We start from the raw sequence: 11493 nt of genomic DNA, 5'->3' as shown, positions 1-11493 counted from the left end.
TATATTTTAACATATCCTAAAATTTTAAAACCTGTAAATAACACACAGAATATCCCGACATGGTGTGCAAATCTAAAAATGAAAACAATTAATAAAATCTATAAAAATTTGGCAGAGTTTCCTATATTTTTTATAACATATCTCAATTTTATAATTACCTACAAATTCAATACAAACAAACATAAAATCAACACACTTAACTTCATCCTTATATCACTACCAATACCAAAATTCCTAAAACCTACTTCACTAAATTCAATATGCATGGTTTAACTTTAATTTTATAAATGAATGTTGCAATAGTAATGCGACGCCCCACGTCACTATGGCTTCTTCCTGGAATGACAACTGACCCTACAAACCAACACGAGTTTTTCCAACGTGCTTTGTCCTCACTCGCGCTTCCTGGGAAAGCTTCCCAGGAGTTCACCCATCATGAGACAACTCCAAGTCAAGCACGCTTAACTTTGGAGTTCTCAAGTGATGGGCTACCGAAAAGAAGATGCATATTTTTGACATAGGTAGTACCCATCAATCCATTTAAGCCCTCTTCAACTGTGTAGTTTCATACCTACACAATCTTAGAATCATCACACTTGACCTTCCCCAAGCGATGTGGGATTGCACAACTTTTTACTTGGTCTTTCCCCTTACGGATCATGAGATTCTTACTGTCACAAGTAATAAATAAAATTTAAAGATTACTCACCTCCAATATTACTCTCGAAATCACCCAAAATCACACCAAATTGACCACTAAATCAACAACCCTACTAACAAGCTTAAAGAAAAACAAATAAAAATTAGTTACATAATCATCAAACAACATATCAAGCTAGCTAGTTGTAGAAAATAAAAATAAATGCCACAAATAATCAAACATTCCAAGTTCTAATATTGGCAACATCATTACCTATTGAAGCTATGTTTAAAAATTTAAATAGCAAGTCACAAAATTTTTTAAATTTTACTAACATATATAATTAATAACATTATATAAAAAAAATATAAAACAAATATAATAAAAAATAAGTACTAAATTCGGAATAATATAAAAAAAAATTAACACAAATAAAGTTTTAAGGTAACAAACCTTGATTCTTAAAATCACCTCTAAATCAATATTAGCTATTATATTATTTTATAATATAATGTTTTAGATTAAATAAATGTGACAAAGAGTATCACATATTATAACATATAATAGAGAGTTACAATATTTGGATATATGAGATATATCCAAATAATGTAACATATTTGGTGTTACAAATTTGTAACTTCCAAATATTACCATTTATTGTGTAAATTTGTTGTTACACAATATTGAGATGAATTTCATAAAGCCATATGTGATATGGCTATTAGAAATATGATTTTAACCCAAATAATGTGTTTTGGGAGTTCCAAACTCATTTGGGAGGGTTTGGAACCGTTTGGACAAACATCACATTTTTAAGTGTTGAAATTGGTCGGTGGCCGCGGCCTGTGGGACAGAGACTAGTGGCCGCGGCCACAGGCCAAAAACTGGCCAATTTTTCAGTTTTTTCAATATTTGTTGAACGGCTCAAAAAACCCAAATAACTCCCAAATCTCATTTTTAATTCCATATTAATCCAATTAAACATTGGAAACAGCCATGGGGATTGGTGGAATTTGAAATTCAAAGGGTGTCTCTAAACTCTATAAATAAGAGCCTATAGCTCACTTGTGAGACATAACATTTTCTATCCATTAGAGCACTTGGCTAGAAACACCTTGAGGCTTGATAATTCCAGAAAGCATTTCCAATATCTGAGAGAGATCCCTTAGTGCTTGAGTTATGGGGAAATAAGCTTTTGGACAAAGGTTTTAAACCTTGTTCAAGTTGGTGATCCCCAACACTCTTCACTTAAGTTGTGTAAGTGAGAGTTTTCTTTGTTTTGTTCTTACAATCTCTTCTATTGCTTTTCTTCTCATTCCTCTTATTTTATTTACTTGTAATTTTGTTTAGAGTTGTAATCATCTTTTCTTTTGTTCCAAACACTTTTACTTTATTTGTAATATTTTGCTGAGAGTTGTATTTTCACTATTCCATTCTTCTTCTTCTTTTTGTTTATTTGTACTTTTAGTTATAGAGTTTGTAACCTTATTTTATCAATCTATATTTATTTGTAAAATTATTGCATAGAGTTGTAATATTATTATCAATTTCCATTGAGGCAAATTTATATTTTCCTAACATTAGCAACTTCAAAACCTATGTATAATCAACACATCATATCAATAAAAACAAATATGAAAATAATATAGATTTTTTAAAAAAAAAATCATACAAACAAAGATTTAGTGATTCATACATTTTTTGAAGCTCGAGAACACATTTTAATATAAGAAAACCAGTCAAAGTCCAGTAACAATACCCATTTTCGAACCCTAAAAATACCCACACCCAAAGTTTTTCTTTTCTCCCTTAAAAATGAAAATGGAACTAATTCTAGGCCCTATTTCCGTTTTTGAGTAAGAAAAATTGTTTCAAATGGTGAAAAAACATTAAAAAAAAAGGGTATATTTAGTGAAACCCTCGTGGGAGTACAACAACAATGGAGGTTTTTTGGTTTTGGCATTTGTGATTTTTGATTCAGAGAGATGAATAAGGCAGAGACTAGATATTAAGGGTATTAAACCACTTATTTTTACTTCGGTTTTTATCTAAGAACCGAAATAAAATGGTTTTAATACCCTCGAGGGACGTGTTTGCTTTGCTACACTTTCCACTTTGGTTTTTCATATAAACCGAAGTAGAAAGTCCTAACATAGTGTGCAAACCAAACATGACCATTGTCTATTTGCTCTTTTAACTTCGTTTTTTTAAGAAACCGAAAAAGTACCCTATTTTTATGTATCACCATTCCCAAAAGTGAAGTAAAAACTCATTGAAAGACTTTTAATTCAATTTTTTTATGTGCGATGTGTAAAAAACGAAGTGAAAGCCTATAATTCTAGTAATAAAATAATAATATAAGTTAAATATAATTGTGAACATTTATAGTTATACAGTTAAAACAAATATAAAATGAAAACAATATTGATTTGTTTTAAAATTTACGAGTTACAAATTTAAGTTCATTTAAAAAATAATAATAATTTATTTACTTTTTATTTCTAATCCTCTCCACATAATCCATTTTGTGAAAAAAATTCACCAAAGATATGCATAAAGTTACATAATACTATAAATATTTCATAATTTTAGAAATTTCATTATTTCCGCCAATCATATATCGATTAACATTATTTCTTCTTGGTTGTCTATCAATATATTAAAATATGCAACTGTTAACTAACTGATCAAAACAACACACGAGTACATTACCAATTCCAACTACCAGCACAAAGGCACATTTGGCCATAATAAGAAACTATTCAAAGCAACCCAACAAACTCTCATTCTTTAACGTGCTAATATTTGACTAGTAGCTTAATTTTTTGTTTTTTTTCTTTTTTCATCTCATTTTATTTCAAAAACAAAACTCACATTTTCTGGTCCAAAACTTCTTGAAGATTCTGATATCCATGGATGAGTCTCTTCTATATGAAACAAACCAAGAAGCAAGAGAGATCACCACCAAACAACCACCATCATCTCTCAAGGATCTCTTAAGCGACCGGAGCTTCCTAAACGACCCTGATATAGCTCCCCTTTTCGAGCTCTCCAACTTCAACAAGAGGCCAAGCCTCACGAACCGGTTGTCCTCTGCTCCATCGATTTTCATTGGAAATATTGGAAAACTACGGCACCATGCATCCTCCCAACTCCACAACTCATTCTCTAAATCCAACTTTTGCACATTCCACTGTGCTACTCTCGTTCTTCTTCTCACTGGCATCATTGTAATGGTCACTGTTTTCTTGACCACCAAAGGTTTCAAGGGCCATTTCACTATCAAACCAGTTGATGCAATGTACTATATAGTCGTCACTCTTTGCACAATTGGCTATGGTGATATAGTCCCGGACTCTACATTGACAAAGCTCCTCACTTGTTTCTTCATCTTGATCGGTTTTGGGTTCGTCGACTACGCATTCAACTCCTGGATCTCCCACATTTTCGATTCCCAACATGCTCTTCTGTTGGAGTTCATGGATGAAACCCGGTTCGAGAGATTGGCTGAAAAGGCACCCAGTGAAGAGAAATGGTTCAAGAAACTCATTAAGACATACATCATGGATATTGAGAAGAGGAGAATGAGGATTCGAACAAGGGTCTGTTTTGCTTTGTTAGCTGTTGCCTTGTGTATAACTATTGGGATATTTGGGCTTCATTACATCGAGAAAATCAGTTGGGTTAATAGCTTTTACGTGTCTGTTACTTCTGTGACTACAGTTGGTTATGGAGACTTTTCATTTCAAACATGTCAGGGGAGAATTTTTGCCATTGTTTGGCTCTCCATTAGCACATTTGCAGTGGGTCAGTCTTTTCTCTTCTTGGCTGAGTTGAGAATTGATAAGAGGCATCGTGAGGCTGCAAAAATTGTTCTTCACAAGAAGATTAAAGCTGTGGATTTAGCTGCAGCAGACCTAGATTATGATGGAGCCATTAGGTATTTTCTTTACTCTTTTGTTTATTCAAAAATTAGTATTTATGTTTTCCTATCCAATGAAGTGGAGGATAGGCTAGAGGTGGCCCCTAAAATTAAAATAAAAAAATATATATAATATATATACATTTGTGAAACTGAAATATTGGAACTTAGAATTTTTAACATACTATAGATATGTACTTTTATTCTTCAAAATTATTATTTGGCCCATAGAATTTATTGTTCCGCCACTACTGATGCATGATGCAGTGACAGAACTATTCATAGGTTGGAGAGGGTGGCATCCGAAATTTAAAAATAAAATTAGGATTTATACTTTTTTGGACAGGGTGTTTTATCCCATTACCTGTTTGGGCTATGTGTTTTAATAAATTACTATTTGGATCCTATGTTTTGTAAAATGGTTCAAATAGAATCATAAACACGATTTTGATCAAAGTTTTCTCAACTGAAATCACAAATAATTTACCAAACTAATAATTCAGAACAAAAATAAAATTATTCTACTTAAAAATTGTATTGTTATATTCAATTTTTTCTTCGTCAAAATTAATTTTAAGGATCTATTTGAACCATTTTACAAAATATAAGGTCCAAAAGTAAATTTTTTAAAACAGGGAGTCCAAACAAGTAATGAAAAAAACACAAGGTCCAAATAGGTATAAACCTATAAAATTATATACATATGTAAAATTGAAAATTTGGCACTTTGGATTATTAACATACTATACATTATATGCTTTTACTTTTCGAAATAATTATTTAGCCTCCTAAAATTTGTTACTAAAGATTTGCCACTACTTATGATCAATCATGTTAATCTAAATATCTAATAATGCTTGTTTGGTATAAGTTTTAAGACTTCATGTTCGACTATGCTTTTCAATGTACTTACATGTATTTCATACATACAGCAAATCTGAGTACATCATATTCAAGCTTAGAGAGATGGGAAAGATAGCAGAGACTGACATTATTCAGATATGCAGAGAATTTGATTCACTAGACCATGGCAATAGAGGGAAAATCACTCTTGCTGATGTAGTCTAAATGCCAAAAGATCATTCTATACAAGAAACAACATTGTCAAATTTTCTTCAAATAGTAAAACAAGCAAGTCAAATTAGTCCCTACAAGTAAAGTTGTGAATAGCTTGTGTTATCATACTTTCAATTCAACAAATGACAGGGTCCACAAAGTACAGAAAAACTCAATCAGATTTAAAAATCATTACTGCATAAAGGGACCAAATAATACAAGGCAGATTTTGGGTTTTCAAGAAAACTGACCATACTTTAAATGGAGCTAGGAAAGAAATGGATGACATTTAAAATCTTCCGCAAAATATTGATTCTAATCCAACCTGCGTTGAAGGTTAGTTTCTTGTATTGTGAGTGCAATTTCAAACAAAGTAGGAGTAATTTTGGTTGGTAAATAGAAATATATGACAATATAGTTGCTACACCACACAAAGGTAACCTTCAAGGAAGAACACATAAAGTTAATAAGGAACACTTTTCTGATGGTCGTGGAACTGAAGCAGAAAATGGCTGATATGTTTCATTGTAAATACACGCCTTTTTTTTGCCCAATTTAGCCACTCATTGGAAATGCTATTTCCTTTTCTACAACTGATAAGCTTGGGAATACTAATAGTTTATGCTTAATAGCACCTGATAGGCTTGCAATTAGCATACACTAATAGTTTATGCTTAACGAAAATACTCATCGGGTAGAAAAAAAACTGGAAACTGAAGAAGTACAGCTTCATCTAGTCTCTGCCTCAGCCTGCTTTATATTGGCAACTCTGACAATAAAAAGATCAACAATGAGATAAGAAACTAGAATACAATTTCAGCTATCAAGCAAAAAAGGCAACTATTAAATGTTTAAAAATCTAAAACAGGAAGCAATGGCAAGAGCATATCAGCTTCAAAATTAATATTCATACCTTTGCCTGATTTCATGGATGCTCTCAAGAAGATTTTGTGCTTGTTGCACCTTAAAGTTTTTTGTTTTCTCCTCATTGTTTAGTATCAAGGTTGAGAACCTTACAACAGTGGCAATTTCTTCTTCGATTTTGTTGAGTTGTTCATCCAGATGCTCTAAGAATCTCCCAAAAGAGGTTATTCCTTTCAAGTGGCTTGAAATCTCATTACCAACTGAGATGACCCCTGGCAGAGAAACTTTAAGATCCCCCTCATCTTGAACAGCAGGTAAACTAGCTTGACTATCCATGCCAGACAGCAGTTCTTGATTGTCACTAAAACTCTTCTCATCAGATTCAGATTCTTTGCTACCAACAGAATCTTCGGCAGCTTCTGTGGTTGGAGATACAATCCGAACAGGGCTAGAATCCTCCTGAACAACTTCAAGATCCAATGCCACATTTCCAATGAGCTGCCTCTCTTTTATAGATATCGCCTGAAACCAAATTGGGTTTCTTCCGATCACATGATCGGCTGAAAGATAAAGTTCTTGAATAAGATCAAGCAAAATATCTAATGTGAGAAATCACAAAATAACTAAAGAATTGAACGATGTCCTTTAAAAAATTTGAGTAATTTAGATGTCATGAAAAGACTAGCGTACAATTTGCTGGTGGCCAATAACCTCTAAAACAAGTTGTTTGGGATATTATTTGTTCTGCATATTGTTGTTTTTTGGTTCCCAAGAGTTGGTCAGACACATCAGCAGAATTAGTTGGTCGCACTAACCAATTGTGTTATAGTTCTTTCTGATAGATCAATTTCTAGGTATTGGTTTATTGACATACTCTGTATTCGAACAGCCATGCAAATTAGCATTCTTTAGTGTGAAAAATTAGGTACAAGGTGAAATGGTAAAGAAGTTTTGAGAGTAGAACCTTGCTGTAACAGAGAAAACTACCCAATTGTATGTTCTTGATATTGTTTCTTTTCTTATTCCCCAATTTACTAGACATTGTGTGGTTGATGAGTTCGAAATCTGAAGAGCTTTTGCTTAAAGTTCTTGCTGGTTTTCATTAACATATATGATCCTAGTGTACCGTTTGAAAGTACCCTCCAATTAATAACACCTACACGCATTAGCATATCTAGAGAACATATCTCAATGACCAGTTGAACAAAATATATTTATAATATATATATAAAGTTTGCTTAATATAAAATAAATGAACAAAAATTGACTACTTATTAACTCTTTAGTGTACCTCATTAAGCTTCATAGAAAGTTCATCAAGAAATTCAATGCGATCCTTTGACTTCTGCAAAGCTTCCATGACCTTCTTCTTCTGAAAGAGCAGCTCCCTTGCATCATCTTCCTTCCCTGTACGGACATTAATGGCTGCTTGTCGCTTAAGGTTCTCAGCTGTCTCTGACAAACGCAGAAGCCTCCCTCTGGCATTGTTTGCTACATAATTCTCAAAACTGTGTCACTCGGTATAAGAATTAACTTCAACGCATTGTATTGTAATTAATTTCAATCAACAAAATTATTCAACCACCAATCCCAAGAGAAAAAAAACAAACATCAAATTTAAGGTTCATTAGCAACATAAGTGAAGTTTCGTCTTTTGAGCTCAAAAACCAAATGGGTATCTATAATTGGTGTGAAATATTATGAAAGTGAATACACAGCATACCTTTGGCTCTAGCGTTCTCAGCCTCTGAGTGAAGCTGATCCAGTTGGGCACGTAGCTGCTCTGCATTCGTATTGGAAGCCAAGCACATAATCCTCCATGAGGGCCGCCATGGGACAGCCAGGACTGTGCCCACTCCAGAGTTCAACATCATCATCGTCGTCGTCATCCTCTTCCTTCCTCCCTCTCTCTGCTCTCCGAATGACTTGGGTTCGGATTTTAATGCAAATGGATAAATGGGCCTGAACAAACAGTGTGAGAATTTCATAGTGTTTTTCAATAATACGATTATTATTCCTTATATTTCAAAAATACGATATGGGCTTCTTTAAGAGCTCCAAGGCCCTTTGATCATATCTCAATTCTTGTATTATAAGAAAGTAGCTATAAAATTAAGTTTTTTTTTTTTTTGTGAAGCTTTAATTTAGTTGTGCATATTTTTCAGGCGGATAGAAAACTTATTTGATTAGATTATTATTTTCTTTCTTCCTTCATGTAATATGTTTTTTTTTCAGTGAATTTTTCATAGAGACAAAAAAAAATTATAAGGCATTGTCTTTTATGTGTTGTTTCTAAGTTTGTGTTTTGGGAAATTTGTGGTGAAAGTTCTTATGCAAATTTGTTTTCTTAATAGTAAAAGTCTCTTAACGTTTAAGCCGAGCTTGTTAATTTCTGGGTTTGATAAAAGAAAATTATATTGATTTCAAGTTTAGATTTTGGATTTTTAATTTATAATTATGGATTTATTTTGGGTGGGCTGGTAATTTTCATTTTTTGAGTTATTTTGCGATAGTAATGTTTATTTAATTAAAATTTTATCTTAAGATGTTCGTTCTAATGGCACTACACTACAAAAAATCTTAACTTTAGTCATAATAAATTTTGTGACTAAAAATAAAAATGTTGTGACTAAAAAAAAAATCATCTTATTTATGTCATTACTAAAAAGTCTGTAGTTAAAAGTATTAGTCACAAAAATCACAATTTGTTGTCACTAAATGTATTTTTAGTCACAACAAACTTTATCACTAAAAATAATAGATTGTGACTAAACCTACATTAGTGACAACTTATGATTAAGTATGACTTTTTAGTCACAATTAATTTTTTTTTGTTACTAAAAGTGACATTTAGTCACATAAAATATATGTTGTGACTAAAAAGTTGTCACTAAAAGTTACATTTTTTGTGGCGTTGGAGTTGGCTAGAAAATGCAATCAAACTTGTGTCGTCCATAACTTTTACCAGTGCATGCAGCGATTTTGGACATTGTTTGTTTGTGAAATTTTGGTGGCAAGCTCGTCGAAACCTCGTCTATCATGATGGGTGGCGCTTGTTGCATAGGGAAGTTTGGTGGTCGGTGCTAGGCAACTCTTAGTAACAACTTTTTATTTTTGCCAAATTGGTTTTTGGGAGTAAGAAGTCTGATGACTGTATGAGCAAAAGTGTGGAATTCGGTGTAGAGGTGAGTGCTATTTTCATAAATAAAATGTTCGGTGGTATTTTTGGAAACAAAAATGCTAATTTGGTTGCAAGATGTAATTAATCCCTCACATTATGGGATGAGGAAATTACATGAAATATGAGATATTTTGTAAAACTTTCATAAATATGGTTTTTTTTTTCTTGAATTTTGTATGGCATAATTTATTTATTTACATTTTTATGGGATTTTTTTTCCATATTTTTGTAATTTTAGTAAAATATACCATATACTTAATATAAAATTTCAATATTGATTTTTTTAGTTACAGGATATTTTTATTATTATATTTAGGTTAATAATATATACATATATATACAATTAATCGTATACATAAAACCATATAATTTTTTCCATTATATATATACATATATTATTGCTATTATTATTTTTATATATATATAAGATTATAAAATCGTACACATTTATATATATATATATGGATGTATTATTATTTTATTATATTATTTTTATATATACATTCAAATATGAGGTGATGAGAATGACTTTTTGATGCAGCCGATTGGATTGTTAAGCAAATATCATACCAAATCCATGGCAAACATGGGGAATACCCAAAATATGAGAGACTCTCAAAATTCTATTTCAAATATCAATTCTAAAGTTCCATTACATTCTTTCCACTAGGCTTATATAGTCATTACAATAAAGCTAATAAAATGACAAAATAACAAAAAGGCAAAATATAACAAACTAAAGTTCTAGAATATTCTAAATACATATATCCTACATCATTCACCCTCTCTATGAAAGAACTCGATCTCGAGTTCAAATTGAAGCACACAAAAGACTGCATAAGGATTGAAGGAAGCTCGAACTATTGAAGCAAGCAAACAACACCATTGTTGAACTTGTGAGAGTGGTAAACCCCAACAGAAAAGTCTCTTCGAATCTCATTCCAAAGCCACAATGGTATCAAAGAGATAGCCAAACAAAATGATAAGGAATTCCAAGCTATCCACCATTGTTGATGCCTTCCCATTTTAGTTTTGAAGCCTTCAAAATCAATACCAAGAGTACCAAATGCTTCATGGAAAAACTTAGCATCAAACAATTCTTGCTTATACTCCCTACATGCTTTTTGAAGGCCTTCTTTTTTCATCAATAAATCAAACTCAATTTTGGTGACCAAGGCAATAGTCTCACATAAAGTACACAAAGAGAGCAAGCACATCTTATCACAAATTTCTTCTTTTAATCCACTAACAAATTTAGCAACTGTTTGGATCTCAAATTCGTCAACATCAAGTATTTGGCTTAGCTTAGAAACTCATTGCCATATTCCAATACTAATCTTTCTCCTTGCCTACAATTGCAATATTTATGGAATAAAATTGGATCAAAATTAGGAGGAAGAAAAAGCTTACTCAAGATTTTTGTAACGCCCCAAACTCCAGAGACCGTTACAGTGTGCCTTATAAACAGTGCTAAACTCGCTAATCGAGTTATTTGGCCAAATCGTGTATCTAAGTATGATTAGCGGTTTAGGGATTAAAAATTTTGGTTAAGATAAAACGTTTCATTAGAACTTTTACTATATACATTGGGATCCCAAAAGTTTTCTTGGGTTGGCAGGGTACTACCAGCGGTTTGTAGAGGGGTTCTCCAGGATTGCTACTCCATTGACAAAGTTGACTAGGAAGAAGACCAAGTATAGGTGGGCAGATCGGTGTGAGAATAGCTTCAAGGAATTGAAGCGACGATTGATTACTGCACCAGTGTTGAGCCTGCCAACAGACAATGAGAAGTTTGTGGTTTACTGTGACGCTTCTAGACAGGGTTTGGGA

The 11493-nt window shown here is 32.4% G+C and overlaps 2 protein-coding genes across 2 annotated transcripts; one reads left to right on the top strand and one right to left on the bottom strand.

Annotated features, from left to right (window-relative positions):
• The first annotated feature begins 3552 nt into the window (after window positions 1–3552).
• On the top strand, window positions 3553–5731 carry LOC133813915 (two-pore potassium channel 3-like). Its single transcript, XM_062246945.1, has 2 exons — window positions 3553–4580; window positions 5495–5731. The coding sequence occupies exons 1-2, from the start codon at window positions 3553–3555 to the stop codon at window positions 5628–5630; spliced, it is 1164 nt and encodes a 387-aa protein (XP_062102929.1). The 3' UTR covers window positions 5631–5731.
• A 261-nt stretch (window positions 5732–5992) lies between these two features.
• Window positions 5993–8416, bottom strand: LOC133817289 (uncharacterized). Its single transcript, XM_062249763.1, has 4 exons — window positions 8206–8416; window positions 7774–7973; window positions 6532–7004; window positions 5993–6387 (listed from the first exon to the last, which is right to left on the bottom strand). Exons 1-4 carry the CDS (start codon window positions 8369–8371, stop codon window positions 6348–6350), a joined length of 879 nt encoding a protein of 292 aa, XP_062105747.1. The 5' UTR covers window positions 8372–8416; the 3' UTR covers window positions 5993–6347.
• Window positions 8417–11493: the final 3077 nt, after the last annotated feature.

The sequence above is a fragment of the Humulus lupulus genome, chromosome 2 (assembly GCF_963169125.1).
Source record: "Humulus lupulus chromosome 2, drHumLupu1.1, whole genome shotgun sequence".
Taxonomy (NCBI): domain Eukaryota; kingdom Viridiplantae; phylum Streptophyta; class Magnoliopsida; order Rosales; family Cannabaceae; genus Humulus; species Humulus lupulus.
Note: the sequence above shows the minus strand (reverse complement) of the source record. Positions and strands in the feature narration are given on the sequence as shown.